Below are 18,944 nucleotides of genomic sequence, written 5' to 3' on the forward strand. Positions count from 1 at the left end.
TGAGTGAAATGTCCTTTTTGCTCTTTGATTCGGGTCCGAGACAAGTTGAAACACAAACCTTGAGATTTTCCATTTGTGATGAGTTGTGCAAATACAGCTGCATAGTTTCCTTTCATTGCGTTACCAATATACATCTTTTCTGCATTCTCGCATGGAGTATTGATTATAAACTCCTAAAAGTGAATGTGACAACACGAAATTATTTTAAAATGTTGATATTACATCTGTAAACATGCAGTAGTATTACACACTCGCAAACGTATGTACAGTAGGAGCCCAAAGACAATTGCACTGCACCATTTTCTGCTTGCAGTGCTGTCAAGAAACGTTAAGCCGCTTAAGATGCTGGACAGGGACAGAAAAATGACAACTATCCTAATGACGGTTACCCAATCAATTTAAGGTGATCAAATACCAAACTCGTATAGATAGTACATTGGAGTAAGTTTTCCACATCTTACTCACAATAATGCTCCATGACTCCTTTTGGTAAAGGTGTAGGGTTGCCAGGTGTCCGGTATTGAACCGTACGGTCTTGTATTTGGACACACTGTCCAATAAAAACATTAGCGGTAACTGGATATGTATATGTATTATGTCTCTGGACAGTGACCTGATGGGCTTGGGGGGCAGCGGGATTTCCCTGAGCAGGGCTGTTTCTAGGGGCCTTGCTAGCTTCCTTCATCCAGACTGGCTGCTGGGCTTGGGGCCAAGGAGAGGAGGAAAGAGCATGGAGTGTGTGTGTGTGTGTGTGTGTGTGTGTGTGTGTGTGTGTGTGTGTGTGTGTGTGTGTGTGTGTGTGTGTGTGTGTGTGTGTGTGTGTGTGTGTGTGTGTGTGTGTGTGTCTGTGTGTGTGTGTGTGAGAATCGCACCTGTCACCACTGAGTCAAGTATTTTTGGAGAAGCCATAGGGCATCCTTGCTCAGTGCTGTTGATCAGTAGCTGCTATAAGTTGCTCACATACTCAATGATAATGCACTCCAGACTTTTTGTCCTGGCGAAGGTATGGTTATAGCACCGAAACATTGACTTTAATAAAACGACTTCTAATTTATTTTTATTTTTTTAAATATCCAGAGTGCGTTATCATCAAAATTCTACAAATACCAAACTATTCAGTAAATGTGTGAGGGATAAACCATTTGGCTGTTTTGCGTGCGGCAAATGTCCTATTTGTCAACTTTTAAATGCTCCGAATAAGGATTTCACGTTGAGACAAACTAACAAAACCTTTCCTATTAAACACTTTATAAATTGCTCTACTACACATATATATTGGGGCTTAAATGAAAAAAGCTCTCCCTAGAGGAAGCGGCATAAGCGAAACTGCTGCAGATCCAGTTGAAGCACTGCGGGATGGACTTCTATTTGTTTGGGACACCCCACGTTTGATCCTTTTTTTTATTTTTCATTATTTGTTTATATATTATTTCCCCCCCCCCTCACATGAACACCTTTGAGTACATGTTATTTTACCTTGAATATTTACTACTTATTAGAAAAACAAAGATATTACAGCGATTTGAAACATTAGTGTGCATTTATTTCATATATTCTAAAACCGGAATTCTTCCCTCCATTCACATACAGCACATCAGGGTGTTTGCACCATTTCAGGAAATGTCCTACTCACTTCGGTCACGTTCACTGTTAGATGTTCCACCTCACTTGTAAGGAGCTTCAACAGTATTTAGACTTTTATTATTGAAATAATGTGTTTAGCAATGAAAGAAGAGAAAACGGTGGCCACATTTTATTGTTTCATCATTAGCCATATAGGATAGCCGGTGTTCTGAAAGTCAACCCAAACGGATCATTTAATGAATGCATTGTCATTGTTTAATGACATCACAAAGAGTTTCACTGTCCTGTCACGGACCTCGATTTCTTACCTGTGAAACTGGATCAAAAACGGCCTCGGTGAGAATCCCTCTTACATTACTGCCATGCCCTCGTTCTGTCATTGCAAACATCCCTGTAAACTTCTGATCCTGTTGCAAATAAGGAAATGAAATACAAGTCAAATACAAGGCCCAACAAAATACACGATGAACCTTAACCTACTGTACTGCCCCATCTTTCCAGTCAGGAGACTTTAATGCATGCGTGTTCGTTTTTCTATAGCAATTTACTATAGGACAGTGGTTCCCAACTCCAGTTCTCAACATCCCCAACAGGTCAGGTTTTAAAGATATCCCTACTTCGGCACAGGTGTTTCAGTCAAAAGGATTGAGCCACCTGTGCTCATGCAGGGCTATCCTTACAACATTACCTGTTGGGAGATTTTGAGGCCTGGAGTGAGGAACCACTACTATAGGATATATTAAATTCGCCGGTGGGCTTTGGGGCTTGAACAGGTAGCGCCCAGCCTTTTTAGCCAGTCACTGTGTGTCATTCAGAACAAACAACGTACAATCACACTTATAAGTCACAGTTACAAGGAATACCCCAACACACTGCAAGTAGCTATTAAGTGAAGAAAGAGTCTGGAAACAACCTTCATGTGGGCCTAGGCCAATGAATGGGCTTAGCCACAGAAATAACAATGGCTGTCAGGTTTCACTCATGGGATGGAAACCGCATATACCTGAAGGTTCAAAACAGTCCCAATAGCTTGCTTTGGAAAAAAAAAAAGGAAAGCAACATAATTCTTAGCAACAAATGTTAGAGGTGATGTAAATAAAGCAAATTGGTAGATGACTTCCGGTAGGAACCAACATCGAACGGGCCCCTGATATACGTGCCCAAACTAAGTAATGACAAATTAAAAAAAAAAAAAAAAAAACACAGTGCTATACAAAATACATTTACAGTAAGAGCAACCAGGAAGGCGGGGGCGGGGTGGGGAGTGGGGGGCAGAACATTTTTATCTGAATTTCAACATCTTTTTTTCTCTCATTGGTTAGAAAAGTTATCACTAGTCCCAGGGCCTCAGTGAAGTTTCACTGGAGCTTTGTATTTACGTTAACGTGCCTATAGAGGACTTTATTTTTCATATTAACGACTCCAACCCCCCCCCCCCCCCCCCCCCACAAATCACCATTGCCCAAACTATTTGGGATGTATGGTGTATAATAAGCTCCCGTAACAGCTGTTTGAGGTAGTGGTGATGCAGAGCGACAGGTCAGATAAAGAGTGGTTTGGCCCATGACTGATAGTACCTCAATTACAACCTTTCCGCTAAACATTTTATTCACTGTTTACTAGGAGGTCTGAGCTGGCAGAAACCTCCACCACCTGAGAGAACTCTGATCAGACTGATTAAACTAGGGGGGGAAATAAATAAATCTTATATTTGACGCAAATGCTAAAGGGCAGAGCATCAAATTAATGACATAATGCATGAATAATCGCTGCCATTTTATAGAAATGCCAGCAACTAATTTTTTTTTATTATTATTTTTTTTTATTATTATTTTTTTTTATTATTATTTTTTTTTAAAGAGATCAACACGAAACTCCGCATAATGATTATAAAATAAGAAATGGGGCTGTAACACGGACTAGGAGGCAATATGTTTTCCTTCCCAAATGTAGAGAGTGAAGTAGAGAAAGAACCCAAATACAGCACTCAGGTTCACGCTGTGTGTTAAGTGAATGATTTAAAACATAACTTTATTGTATCTCATATATAAAATAATGGGTGTTAAAAACTGACGACCTGAAGGAATAATGACCTTCAATACTAGAACCATATAGGTTTAGGGTATAGAGTATAAATGTGTTCTGTAAAAGACAGATAGCACATTTAACTAAAATCCTTAAGAGGATCTATCCAATCTATACTCACTGGCTCACTAAGGAGAGTACTAATGGCCGCAGGCGCCTAAAGCGAACCAAGTAGGGCTAGATAGTTATTGTGTGCTCAGAGACTATCAGGTAAGTAGCTACCGGTCACTCATATGCTAACATGGTACATGAGGAGTTAAGACTCCAGTCAGTAATTGTAATGACCTTTAATTAGGTGCGGTGCTTGGTCTGATTGACCTATGGTGCCCTGCTATAGTGTAGAGTAATGGTGAGGGTCTGACCCCTAATAACCTCAGTAGTAGTGTACACAGGTTAATTGCACTATGTGCAGACTAATGCAGGGAGGAGCACACTGACATATATAGCTGTTGGTAGCCACCAAGGAAGGTAGTTAATCAGAATATATGAGCTGGTGCACAATACAAATCAGAGGCGATAATCGGTAGTAATAAGCTCTCAGCTGCTTAGTGAGTGGTGAACTGTAAATGTTGTGACCCTGAGGGCAGGTATACTCTTGTACAGTGACTGATACCTCCTTAAACCAGGGATCATTGAAAACAATTGCAGATATAAGCAGTCTGAGTGCTGTTGAAAACTGTAGAGTCCCTATAGGCTGCTATCAGGGAATCCCTGAGTGATAGTAGTATCCAGTGCAGCTCGCTGTGAAGCAGGGGACCTAATAAGTGCTTAGTACCTCTACCATAAATAGAACAACCAATGCCAGTATTAGAGAGGACTAGAGAGGTTCAGAGTGTCCATCGGGGCACTTTGAGAACCTATGTGACCACACGAGCAGGGAACCGCATCACCTCGCAGTCTGAGACTGTGAATGCGGTTAAGATCAGACCCCTGCGCGTGCACGTGGAGAACAGGCAGTAGCAGGGGCTCCCCTATCAATTTACAGTTCCTTCCCAAATGTATGCATTTTAATTTAAATTCTTTATTGTAACACAGATAGAAAACTTTTTTTTCCCACCTTCCTAAGGGTTCCAGCACATTTTTTCATATGACAATAACTGTATGTTTAGTCTCAATTTCTCTGCCCAATAAAATTATTACAACTACATTATGAAGGAAAACTGCAACTGGCCAAAAATATTTCTTTCCAAACCCACACAATTGCAATTTTCTCAACAAAATTTTTTTACATGTTCCCTTGTTGTTGAAATTGTTTCATCAGACTTTGCAACCATATAAAAACAATGAATCTTCTGTCACAGCAGCCTAAAATGCAGCAAATTGTTATATATTTTTCACACGCACACGTTTTCACCCTTTCTGAAACACTTGATATTGCAGGCACATTACAATTTACTGCTCAAAGTTAAATATTTATATGTTCTAAACAATTATTCTGTAGGCCCGGGGTGCTCAACTCCAGTCCTTAAGCCCCCAAATCCCAAAAGAGCAGGTTTTCAGGATATCCCAGCTTCAGCAGAGGTAGCTCAATCAGAGGCTCAGTTGAAGACCTCTGATGTATGCAACATGCTGACAAATAACTAGGCATCGCATTTGACTTTGGTGACATAGAAAAACTTAACATAAAAGTGCTGCTTAAATCCGGTAAAATAATGGCGAGCCATCTCCATCATTTTGCTTGCCACGCAATTGACTTCCCGAGATTCATTTGAGACATCCCCCTGCCCCCTCCCCCGTGTGTGTTAACAAATTATAGGAAGTTTGAGGTTTTACTCTCAAGGATGTAACTTTTATATTACGCAATCAAATGCTCATTTCTCTCAAGTTCTGCTGAAACATCAAAAAAATGACTGCATTAGTTTTTTCTCTCCCTTTCCCTTGTTCCTTCCCACCCCTTCTCTCAGCAAAGCGGAAACTTTTTTTTGCTACAGCTTTTCTCTTCTGGCGCTTATATATGTGTCTTGTACGGCAAACCTGTGAGCATGTGACCTGCATATAGGATAAGGGTTAATACACAACTACCTAGTTGGCCCACTTTTCCCTTCCGTAAAGATCCCTCAAATGAGTAATATCTCCCCTCACTCCATCCCACTTGTGAGCACATGATTTAGATATGCAACAAGGGTTAATACACACGGCTACTCTAGCCAACTCACCTTTCTCCTGCACAAAGTACTTTCAATGAGTTAATATTTATCTCTTACTTGATTGCAATCATCTATACGCTTCCACCACCCAAGCAATCTGCAAATAAATCTATATCTGCCAGTCTAAGGTCCCTGTTTATTAAAGAAAAACTAAGCACTTAACACACAAAAATCTGTTGTAGCGAAATGTGTCCAAAAATGTAAATACTCTCTACAAAGTGTGCAACAGTTCATTCAGAGACCAAAGCATTCATTATTAAATGTTTTACTAGACAGTGCTTAGATTAGAGAAAAAGAGTATTACAAGAACACACAGTTGCAATAAATGCAGAACAGTTTCTTCAAATAAAAGGATAAAACATACATAGAAATACCTATACTTTACCAAGTCATAGATTTTTCCCAGAGAGGTCACTGGCGTAGGAAAGATTAGAACACACGTCTGATCCCAAAACACACCTCTTGTTGAATTCTGATTTCAAATTACCTTGGTGAGACTTATGTGCTCTTTCGTCCCCATTGAAACAACATAAGCCCACACCTGTCGTAAATCAGCTCTGGCTGACAATTTTACGAGTAGGAAAAAAAAAAACATTTTCTAAATAGAAGTTTAAAATCTGACTGAATATATAACACTCATAACTTAATTTCCCTAATACTAAGACACGAGTCATATTAATAGATTTAGGCAAATTTGCCGAATGTAACGAGACTCATTTTGACATACATGCCCGTAAGTTTGAGCGACAAATGGATATCTGTCCCTTATCACTTCCTAAACATGAAGGGTTTGGCATCATTTGCTTTGTTTAATTGCAACATTTACAAATACCTATCCGGTATACTTCAGAATAGGTGTCAGGTCCATGATATCTTCATATTTCATTTTTTTGAATAGTAGGGTTAGTCATGTCCCTTGGCACTCTGTAGAACCCTTCCAGGAATGCGGTGAACATACATTTAAAAGTGTCCTGTTTACTTGAGTGTCAGAAGAGCCATCATTTAATCACATCTCTGGCCAAACAAATGCCCTCATCTCTAGCTTCGATCAGTACCATACAACCAAGGTCTGGCCACGGGTTTAACAGGCCATAAAAATAAAAACTGTTCTTTGTATTTTGCAAGTCAACCTGCAACCACATTAACCCCTGAAGTACCAGATTGATTAAAATACTTAATATCTCATGATATTATTGTGACAATATGTATATAGGATCGCTTTTTCTTTTTCACTCTGTTTATTACGGTGTACTGATCTATATACACTTTTGGTGCATTTTTTTATTGTCTTGACTGTCATTGTTATATATTCACTGTCACTATCATTTACATCTATTGTCACTGTTATTTTCATTCATGACACACCTTGGCTAAATGTGATGCATAGAAGTTTGACGACTAGGCTTACCTGTCCACAAGTAAAAACTTTGATATTTGGCTTATCCTGACTCGATTCATTTTTGGAATTTAAGTGCTGGGAACACTAATCTTCTAATGGGAATGGGGTTCAAGATCAAAACAGCTGTCAGTGAGTAGCTTTTCTGGCTGTGCACTTTAACCCAGGAGATGCTGAAAAGCTATGTGTTACGGCAGGCGACACAGTGTGCTCATTTGCATGTCATTTCCCAGAATCCATGGCTAATGTGGAAGCATTGCATAGTAAGAGATAGTGAAAAGCAGGGATATTTTCATTTGCTGTTTTGCAAAAGACATTTTCATAACTACATTTTAGGTTGATAAGATTATATGGTCAATAATAATATATGTCCCATCATTTCACTTGAGATTACACACACACCCCTCTGGTTGTGTCCTTTGACATTTAAGAGTATCCTCATATTTGTAAATATACAGGCACACCCCGCATTAACGTACGCAATGGGACCGGAGCATGTATGTAAAGCGAAAATGTACTTAAAGTGAAGCACTACCTTTTTCCACTTATTGATGCATGTACTGTACTGCAATCGTCATATACGTGCATAACTGATATAAATAACGCATTTGTAACAGGCTCTATAGTCTCCCCGCTTGTGCACAGCTTCGCTACAGGTAGGGAGCCGGTATTGTTGTTCAGGACGTGCTGACAGGCGCATGCGCGAGATACCGTTTGCCTATTGGGCGACATGTACTTACTCGCGAGTGTACTTAAAGTGAGTGTCCTTAAAGCGGGGTATGCCTTTAATACTCTGCTTAGAGAGCGAAACCATTCAAATGTGCTGCATGTTAGGGAAGCATTTGAGCGCCCAATATAAAGCAGCAGATTTACAGCCTTTCAAATAAAGGCCCAAATCTTATTTCATAAAACATACAGGAGGTTACGGTGTTGCTATGAAAATTGAAGACAGCAAACAAATAAAATATCAGTCTACTCAACAAATACTCAAATGTGCAGATGCCAGTCAGTTACTTGAATCAAGGCATGAGTGCCACCTAGCGATCACTCTCTATATACTGTACATAATCATACCAATGACAATCCACAGTCTGCATTAAAGCTGCAGTTCAAGCTGGCGTTTAAAAATATATATATATTTTTTTTTCCCATTCAATATGTCACAATACAATCTGCACACTGACAAGTGAGTAGCTAAGCTGCAGATCGATTCGTTCTCCTGCAATCGATCTCTTGCTCCGGGTTATTTAATTCAGTTCTTGCACAGCACTGTGGGCAATGTAGTCCTGGAATATGAGTGACAGGGCAGTTACTAGATACAATTGGTTCACTGCTAGAGAGAGGGCGGGGCTCAGAGCCAGAGCCTATCAGAAGGGGAAGGGGGCTGTCACTTTGGAAATGCTTCCTACAATAGGCCGCACGTATAGTGCCCGGGACGGGTGACGTCACCCGTTGCCGCTAGCGAAAGTTATATTTCGCTTTGCGGCAGCATCGCAAGCACTACGCACGGCCTAAGAAACATTAAAAATGTCTTTAAAACTATTTTTTTTTTAAATGCTACAAGTATTTTCTCATAGTACAGAACTGTTTTATTAAAAAAAACACAAATGCAGGATATTGCTTGAACTGCTGCTTTAATTGTATTGTATGTCTTTATTTATATAGCGCCAAAAGTGTACTCAGCGCTGATCCCTTAACCCAAATTAGTCTCTAAAACAATGCAATGTGTCCTACATTCAATAATTATACAAAAAGTTTGAAAAAGGCTACTTTGAATATATACACATATTAACAGGTATTAGTAATGGGATACTAGGGCAGGAGTGGTCAACTCCAGTCAAGGGCCACCAACAGGTTAGGTTAATGATATCCCTGCATCAGCACAAGTGGCCCAATTACTGGCTCAGACGACTGCACCACTTGTGCTGAAGCAGGGATATCCTTAAAAAATGACCTGTTGGTGGCCCTTGAGGACTGGAGTTGGCCACACACGTACAAGGGGGTGCACTGAAGTGAACATAGTAATATAAATATCAAAAACACAAGACTATAGGCCGAGTATACAAAGAGATACCAATAAGTCAGGTTCGCTAACGAGCACACCACTGTAAATACAGAAGACTTAACCATTCTTCATAATGCCTAGATAAAACATTGGAAGTACACTGTGATGGTAGGGGGTAACCAGGCCATCAAAAATGTTTCAGACCCGTTTGGTTACCCCTGATCCGTGTGTTGGGTAAAATTATAATTTGCTGAGAGGGTCTGGTGGGCATGCCGAGTAGCCTGCCTTGTTCATTATGAATGGTGGCCGGGACATTTAAAGATGGCAGCGGAGAGAAATGTCAAGAAGCAGCAACGTGTTCAGCAGTGAGTTTTCCCAGCTGCGAATTAGATGCTGCTGAGGTTTTGTCATGGCCAAAACATCCCATTCCGGGTTATATTGCCTTTGCAATGTGAAGCTGGAATAAGCATTATGAAGAAAGGTTGAGTGGTGTTTTCCTTAGTGAACCTCTGACTTACGGGTAGCTCTCTTTGTATTCCCCTATAGTCTTGTGTGTTTGATATTAATATATTCCTAAATTAGCAATCCAAGCAACAAATATATACGAAGAAGTTCATAAGCGGCTTGAAAAAATTAAAGTAAATAAGGCACCTGGCCCCGATGGCATACATCCAAGTGTTCAAGGAGTTAAGTTCAGTAATAGCCAAACCATTATATTTAATATTCAAGGATTCCATTTCCACAGGCTCAGTACCACAAGATTGGCATAAAGCAGATGTGGTGCCTATATTTAAAAAGGGAGCTAGATCACAACTGGGGAATTACAGGCCTGTAAGCCTGACTTCAATAGTGGGGAAACTACTTGAAGGTTTGATACGGGATAATATTCAGGAATACCTAATGGAAAACAAAATTATTAGTAATAGTCAGCATGGATTTATGAAGGATAGATCATGCCAAACTAACCTTATTTGTTTCTTTACCAGTTAAGGCCCATTTCCCCCAACTAGTGTAAAGCCATAATGCACCATATGGCTTATTCAAACTAAACAAAGGTCCCTTATGGTTTAGCAATATTTACAAAATCTCGCCTATAGGCATATAAAAGCAAGAATCTAGAAAGGATGTTGTAGGAGATGCATGAAGAGGTGAAGACAGAAGATTTGCTTTGGGAAAATAATGTAGGCTGTAATGCAGCTGAAGTGTCAAAAGCAAAGTACAGGCTTTTCCTAGCCAAAGTTCAGCAACAACATATAGGGGTTTCCAAAGCCAAAGTGCAATTTCCCCAGCGTATCAAAGTCTTGTAAGGTCCGGGGGAACACCTCTCTCTAAGGGGGTTCCTCCCGCGACTTTACCTGCCTCCGCTCCAGCTCTGCCTCCTCGCCGCTGCGGGATCTTCCTTCTCCTCCGCTTCCCGCGGCGGCTAGTGAACACGCGCATGCGCGTGCACGGCCGAGGACCTTTACGTCCTCCCTCAGGAGAAGTTCCCGCCCCCAGCTGAGGCCGCACGCGCCTCTCCCGTGCGGCGCACGCGCCTGATGCACATGCACCGCTCACAAGCTGCACTTCTAGCACAGCTGTGGTAAGTTTCTTCCTACCAATCCCTATCTTCCCTGGGGCCGCTCCCTCGTTACTCCCACTCTCCCTATTGGTCCTTCCTCCTACTTATACCTTGCTCAGCCATTCATTCTTTGGCTGAGCATAGGTTTGTATGACCTGTGTTAACCACGGTCGTGCCTGCCTCAGTTCCTGTCTCTTTGTCTCCTTAGTGATCCCTTGTGTACCGAACCGGCCTGGCTGTGGATCCGCTCTGGACTTCTACCCTTGGTTTGTATCCTGACCTCCTGGACTCCCCGACCCCTTTACCTCGGTTTGCAGATTCCGACCTACCTCCCGGCTCTGGACCCCAGGTTCTCGGTACCACCTATCTTCTGGAACCTCCCTTCTTGTCTGGCCAGTATCTTACTTTATCTTATACTCCCAGACGCCTATTTTCCACTTTCCAGGCGTGTCCCCGTAGCTGTGGGTGCAGTTTGTTACCCATCTCACCTCAGTTTCGGGGTCCCTCCTTGTCCGTGGTGAGCACAGTGTAACATTATGCTCAGCCCAACAGACATGGACCCCGAAGAGGTTGAGCAACCAAGCCCCATGCAGCGACTTCTCCAGCTAGAGGCGCAGCTTGCCTCCATGATGCAGGAGCTCTCTAGACTCTCCTCGTTGCAGCCTTCCCCAGGCTCCTCTGCCATGGCAGCTGCGGCGTTTCCCTCCCCGGGTCTTCCCGTGGCTGTGGATCCTCGTCTCCCAACCGCTATGCAGGGGATCCCCACGAGTGCAGAGGGTTTCTTAATCAGTGCGAGATGCAATTTGAATGATCTCCTTCGCGCTTCCCCACTGCACGTTCAAAGGTGGCCTATATTATGTCTCTCTTAGACGGAAAGGCCCTAGCCTGGGCATCCCCCATCTGGGAGCGGGAGCCTGCCATGACGCGTGACTATTCTCGCTTTCTTCGAGAATTCAGGCAAGTATTTGATACGCCTGGTCGCCAAATTACGGCAGATTCTTCTCTCTTCCATATTTCCCAGGGTACTCGTCCTGTCGCCGAGTATGCTTTGAACTTCCGGACCATCGCGGCGGAGACCTCCTGGAACGATGGCTCACTATCAGCAGCTTTTTGGCAGGGTCTGTCGGATGCCATCAAGGACCAGCTGGCCACTATGGAGAGACCCACCAGATTGGAGGATCTCATTGCGGTCTGCATCCGCGTGGACCAGCGGCTACGAGAGAGAAGACTTGAATGCGCTCTTCATTGTACCACCTCCTCCCGGTCTTCCAGCCGCAGTCTCATCCATTACGTTCCCCAACCTATGGATGAGCCCGAACCTATGCAGCTCGGAGGTCATCGGCTATCCGCGTCTGAGAGACAGTGCCGACGAGATGGTGGACTGTGCCATTACTGCGGTCATCCCTCTGCCCTCTGCGACCGGGAAAACGCCAGGACCCAATAAGTTATGAGAGGGTCTCGTTGGGTGTAATCTCTTCTCCTCTTTCTTCTTCTAAAGTACTTTCCACTCGTATAATGCTGTCTATTTCTCTGGCCTGGAATAACTCCCTGATCCCCGCCTCTGCATTTATAGATTCTGGGTCTCAGGGAAACTTTATTGATCAGAGTTTTGCCTAAAGGAATGGGATTCCCTTCCGATCTAAGGCTGTTCCAGTTGGTCTGGAGGCCATAGACGGGCGTCCACTCCAACCAGCCTTTATTTCCCTGGAGACTTGTTCTCTATCCCTCTCCACGGAGGACGGTCACGAAGAGAAGATTATCTTGGACGTGATCCACACTCCATCGGTAGATGTGATTCTGGGACTCCCCTGGCTGCAACTTCATAACCCACAAATAGATTGGGTTAATAAAGAACCCATACGATGGAGCCCCCAGTGCCTTAAGACCGGTCTTCCCCCCAAACGGATGTTAGCCGGAGTGGAATTACCCGCAGAGTATAAAACTTCCCTTCCAACGGTCTACTGGGACCTGGCGGACGTTTTTGATAAGGTACGTTCTGAAGTGTTGCCTCCCCATAGAGACTTTGACTGTCCTATTGAGCTCCTTCCCGGTGCTACCTTACCCAAGAGCCGTTCTTACCCCCTATCCATACCCGAGACCAAGACCATGACTGAGTATATTCAGGATAATTTGACGAAGGGTTTCATCCGCAATTCTTCATCTCCAGCTGGAGCTGGATTTTTTTTTGTTAAGAAAAAGGATGGTTCCTTGCGCCCCTGTATTGACTACAGAGGTCTTAACAAAATTACGATCAAGAACCGTTACCCCCTGCCACTTATTTCCGAACTCTTCGATCGTCTACAGGGGGCAACAATTTTTTCAAACTTGATATCCGCGGAGCCTATAACCTTGTCCGCATTCGTCAGGGCGATGAATGGAAGACCGCCTTTAACACCCGGGACGGGCATTATGAATATCTAGTCATGCCTTTCGGCCTGTGCAATGCCCCTGCGGTCTTCCAGGAGTTTGTCAACGAGATCTTCCGTGATCTCCTCGACAGCTTCGTTATCGTATACCTTGACGATATCCTTATTTTTTCCAAATCCCTCTCTGACCACATTCAACACACTAAATTAGTCCTGTCCCGCCTTCGGGAGAACAATCTCTATGCTAAGCTAGAGAAATGTTCTTTTCATCTTCCTTCCATTCCCTTTCTTGGATATATCATTTCTAGCACTGGCTTCTCTATGGACCCAGTCAAACTCAAGGCTGTCTTAGAATGGCCACAACCCACTTCCCTGAAAGCCATACAGCGATTCTTGGGATTTGCGAATTACTATCGTAAATTCATCAAGAATTTTTCTTCTACCGTGGCCCCCATCACTGCCCTCACCAAAAAGGGAGCTAACACAGCAGTATGGTCTCCTGCAGCACTCCAAGCTTTCGACTACCTCAAAAAATCTTTCGCTTCTGCTCCTATTTAGCGTCATCCTGACCCAGGGCTTCCCTTTACCCTAGAGGTAGACGCATCCGACGTCGGTGCTGGCGCCATTCTCTCTCAGAGACAGTCCCCACAGGCCCAAACTTCATCCCTGTGGGTTCTTTTAAAAAAAAAAATCTTTGGCAGAACGGAACTATGACGTCGGAAACAGAGAGCTCCTGGCTATTAAATTCGCCTTTCAGGAATGGAGACATCTTCTGGAAGGAACAGAGACCCCCATTTCGATCATTTACTGATCATAAAAACTTACTTTACATTGAGAGTGCACGTCGACTTGGGGCGCGTCAGGCTCGATGGTCTCTTTTTTTCCCGAGATTTAATTATCTCATATCTTACATTCCTGGTTCAAAGAATCAAAAGGCAGACGCACTTTCGCGTCAGTTCCTGTTTGAGGACAATTCCGAAGTTATCTCCGAAACAATCTTACCCTCCAAATATATTGTGTCGGCCAACTCTTTTGATATCCTGGATCAGGTCATGGCAGCACAATCTAATCTCCCGAGGGGCCTTAAGGTGCCGGTCGGCCGTCTGTATGCAGCTCCACGCTTTCTTAAGAAGATTCTTGAGTGGGGTCATTCTTCTAGGTCAGCCGGTCATCCAGGCATTAGCAGGACTTCTGACCTCATTGGTCGTACCTTTTGGTGGCCAACCATGTTGCAGGACATTTTGGAGTACGTAACAACTTGTCCAATCTGCGCCCAGGTTAAGACCGCTTGTAAAAAGCCATACGGCCTTCTACAACCCTTCCCTATACCAGAACGCCCATGGAGTCATCTGTCCATGGACTTTGTGGTGGAACTTCCAACCTCTAAAGGGATGAACACCATTTTGGTTGTCGTGGATCGTTTTTCCAAGCAGGCCCATTTCATTCCTCTCAAAGGCCTACCCAATTCCCCTACCCTGGCAGACATTTTTGTTAAGGAAATATTCCGCATTCACGGAGTTCCTCTTTCCATCGTATCCGATCGAGGTACACAATTTGTCTCAAAATTTTGGCGGGCCTTCGCTCGCAGGATGGATATCACCCTCCATTTTTCGTCCGGGTATCATCCCTAAACTAATGGGCAAACCGAGAGAACGAACCAGACTCTGGAGCAATACCTCCGATGCTTCATCGCAGACAGCCAAGACTATTAGGTAGATTTACTTCCGTGGGCAGAGTTCTCCCATAACTCTTTAAAGAACAGCTCCACGTTGAAATCCCCTTTTTTCATTAATTATGGTTTTCACCTGGGTCAGCTGCCCATCACCTCAGTTCCTTCCGGGGTTCCAGCGACCGATGACCGAATCAAGGATCTTCAGGAATCCTGGAAAAGGATCCAAGAGGCTTTGAGAAACGCAACCCATAGACAAAAGGCACAGGCAGATCATCACCGTCGTCAGGCACCAGTCTTCAAACTAGGGGATAAGGTCTGGCTCTCCTCCAAGAACATTAGACTGAAGACTCCAAGCCACAAGCTGGCCCCCAGGTTCTTGGGTCCATTCTCAGTAATAGAACGGATCAATCCTGTGGCATATCGTCTGGAACTTCCTCCATCCATGAGGATACCCTCCGTGTTCCACGTGTCACTGCTGAAACCTATGTCCCAGAGTCCACGGTTCCATAGGACACCGATTGACCCTAAACCAGTCATAGTTCAGGGGCAGGAAGAGTTCGAAATTCAGTCTATTCTGGATTCCAGGAGGACGAGGGGTTCGGTACAATACCTGGTCCACTGGAAGGGCTTTGGTCCAGAGGAAAGATCTTGGGTACCCTACCATCAAATACATGCCCCCAGACTGCTGAGAGTCTTTCACTCTAAATTTCCCCAAAAGCCATATTGGAGTCGTCCTGAGGCCGCTCCTCAAGGGGGGGGGTACTGTAAGGTCCGGGGGAACACCTCTCTCTAAGGGGGTTCCTCCCGCGACTTTACCTGCCTCTGCTCCAGCTCTGCCTCCTCGCCGCCGCGGGCGGGCGGGATCTTCCTTCTCCTCCGCTTCCCGCGGCGGCTAGTGAACACGAGCATGCGCGCGCACGGCCGAGGACCTTTACGTCCTCCCTCAGGAGCAGTTCCCACCCCCAGCTGAGGCCGCGCGCGCCTCTCCCGTGCAGCGCACGCGCCTGATGCGCATGCACCGCTCACAAGCTGCACTTCTAGCACAGCTGTGGTAAGTTTCTTCCTACCAATCCCTATCTTCCCTGGGGCCGCTCCCTCGTTACTCCCCCTCTCCCTATTGGTCCTTCCTCCTACTTATACCTTGCTTAGCCATTCATTCTTTGGCTGATCATAGCTTTGTATGCAAAAGAAGATATGGATTGGCGAAAGACTGCAACGTCCAAAAAGCACCCTCAGCTCACCAGATGTCGGTAGATAAAAGCGTTTATTAAACTACATAAAATGAAAAAAGGACAAACAAACTACAAAGAAACACAACCTCCTACGCGTTTCAGGCTCTAAGAGCCCCCTTAGTTGCTACCTTAGTTGTCCACAATACTATTGACTTTATTATTTATATTTTGTGACTCTCTGTTTTGAGCTTTGAGCACCTTTTCTACAGACCATAGCTTTGTATGACCTGTGTTAACCACGGTCGTGCCTGCCTCAGTTCCTGTCTCTTTGTCTCCTTAGTGATCCATTGTGTACCGAACCGGCCTGGCTGTGGATCCGCTCTGGACTTCTACCCTTGGTTTGTATCCTGACCTCCTGGACTCCCCGACCCCTTTACCTCGGTTTGCGGAATCCGACCTACCTCCCGGCTCTGGACCCCAGGCTCTCGGTACCACCTATCTTCTGGAACCTCCCTTCTCGTCTGGCGAGTATCTTACTTTATCTTATATTCCCAGACGCCTATTTTCCACTTTCCAGGCGTGTCCCCGTAGCTGTGGGTGCAGTTTGTTACCCATCTCACCTCAGTTTCGGGGTCCATCCTTGTCCGTGGTGAGCACAGCGTAACAAGTCTATATGTGTCTATAGACATCTATATAGATAACTGGTTTCCCTTGCATTGAAAACACAGGGATATGGCCTGAACGCCCTGTTGTCCCTATGGTCAGGGCCACCGGCAGGGAGGGACAGCTGGGCCTTATTTTTTTGGGGGGGGGGCTTATTTGTGTGTGTGTGTTTGGGGAGAAGTGTGTGTGTGTGTGTGTGTGTGTGTGTGTGTGTGTGTTGGGGAGGGTTATTGAGTGTGAGGAGAGGGGGAGAAATACATGGGGGGAGGGACAGGTTGGGAGAGGTGGGGTGTAAGAGAGGAGGGGGAAGGAAAGCGTGATGAGGGGTTTGAGAGCAAGGAGTCGTGTGAGAAGGGGAGGAGTATAAGAGACAACGGGGGGGGGGGAGGATTCCTCGCAAGGCCACAGACACGTGGGTCGGAGGCCCCGATGGAAACTTTAGTCCCGGGCCCTGGGAAAGCAGTCTGCGGCCCTGCCTAGGGGTCAAGGACGCGCACATGTGGTCTGTGTGCAGACCAGGGAGAGACACAGAAACTGTTCCCTTTCCTGCCTTTTAATCCCCTTGCTAGTCTCAGCTGCGCTCGTTAGTTAAATCCCTGCCCTTAGGAAGGCAGGACTACCATTACATGGCCGACACCCAACAGCTCTAGCTGTTGAAAACAGGCTTGCCCCATTACAGATATCAACACAGCAGCCACTATGATATTAACCTAAATGTAAACACATTCCCACATTGTGGTTTTTGGGTGTTGGTATGCTTAAAAAAAGAACCTTTTATAAAAAGCAAGTTATTGATAAGTGTAAAGCGTACATCTTTATTTGTATAGTGGTAAGCATGCAGCCTGCTTGCATCAGAGAAGATATCTCTGCACAACGTGGAGAATTGCAGAATAGTTTTCACTATCTTTTTTTTTCTCTCCATTAATGGAAAAGTATATTCAGAGTTGCCTGTGACAGTGCACTTGCAGCAGGAACACACCTTGGACTGCATGTCTTTCACCTCTAGGAAGCCCATTAGTTTTAGCCCAGGGGACCCCCTGCTTCCCGAGATACTAACCTCAGTAGGTGCTGCCTGTATCTCTGTGGAGTTTACAGGTCTTGGTCACGTGGGCCAATAGGAAGTTGCAAGGGATGTCACAGCTTCCTATTGGCACGCTGGACATTTAAGCCGCCATTTCGTTAGGTACACAGTTCCCTGGCTGCAAAGATACCGGCACTCCCTACGGTACGTATTTCTGGAAGTATGGGGTTCCCCGGAGCTGAAATTTAATGTGGTCCAGTTCCGGAGACCCCCTACTTCAATCCGAAAACAAAAAAAGATGTAGTGCAAGGTGTTTTGCTGCTTTAAGTGTAACGTTACAGCCTACCTTGGATCTACTCACCTGCCATAACTTACCAAAGACCATGCTATCCCTCCCTTACCTCCCTCTCTCCTCCCATAGTTCTCTCTCCCCCCAACACCTCTCCACCACCTGCCCATTTTAAATAAATAAAAATAACAGTCCTGTCTCTCTCGCATTTTTTAATGAATTTAAAATGAGAATCTCCTACTTCTTAGCAACTCCTGAGTTACAATACTTCATATCAGAAACATACATAACTCGATTCCCTAATAGTCTAGTGTAATGTTTCTATTACATATACTGTATCTGGTAAGAGATTATTGCCTTAAACCAGATTCATGATTACAAAAGTGCAAAGCCTTAGGCTAGGTCCCCGGTGCCTGCTGCAGTGCGCGCTATGGGTGCGCTGCAGGGACAAGAACTGCCCCTCAATGGGGCCGGCCCCACTAGCTACCCTGGCACGCAATTTGCCACCACGATGCACAACCAGATTTTCTGAATACTAGGAAATTGTATTCAGAACTGGCGACGGAGCGCTGGCCACGCCCCTCGGCGGTTCAGCCAATGAGGGCGAACCAGCCAGGTGACGTCATGGCCGCGCCCCCGTCAACCCCCCCCCCCATCATCTTTCCCCCTGCAGCTCCATCACAGACCGCAGATACCAGTTTTAAGCTGTGCATGCGCTGCCAGGACACCAGGCGCATGTGCAGCATCCACCACCGGGGACTTAGCCTTATGTCCTAATGATGACATATTATCAACCAGACATTTAAGCCCATAATTACCAGGCAGTACTAAAACATAAGACACCTGATGGCCCATTCAAGTGAAAAGGCTGTTATCCGTTTTACGCTTTAGTGGCAATTAGCAAACCCTGGCCCTCATAAAGCAGGTGAAAGGATCTTACTTAGAAATGGTGTTTTTTCATATGATTTTTGCACACTATCATT

General features: G+C 44.7%; 1 protein-coding gene across 2 annotated transcripts in view; it reads right to left on the minus strand.

Annotated features, from left to right (window-relative positions):
* LOC142492998 (acyl-coenzyme A oxidase-like protein) overlaps positions 1 to 18,944 on the minus strand; it is a 344,660-nt gene that overhangs the window by 277,734 nt on the left and 47,982 nt on the right. For both annotated transcript variants that reach the window (XM_075596354.1, XM_075596353.1), the window contains exons 5-6: positions 1,893 to 1,991; positions 59 to 173 (exon numbers count right to left, since the gene is read on the minus strand). In XM_075596354.1, the coding sequence (XP_075452469.1) occupies positions 59 to 173; positions 1,893 to 1,991 (214 nt within the window). The remainder of the gene's footprint in view (positions 1 to 58; positions 174 to 1,892; positions 1,992 to 18,944) is intronic.

This window comes from Ascaphus truei, chromosome 4 (assembly GCF_040206685.1).
Source record: "Ascaphus truei isolate aAscTru1 chromosome 4, aAscTru1.hap1, whole genome shotgun sequence".
In the NCBI taxonomy this organism is placed as follows: Eukaryota; Metazoa; Chordata; class Amphibia; order Anura; family Ascaphidae; genus Ascaphus; species Ascaphus truei.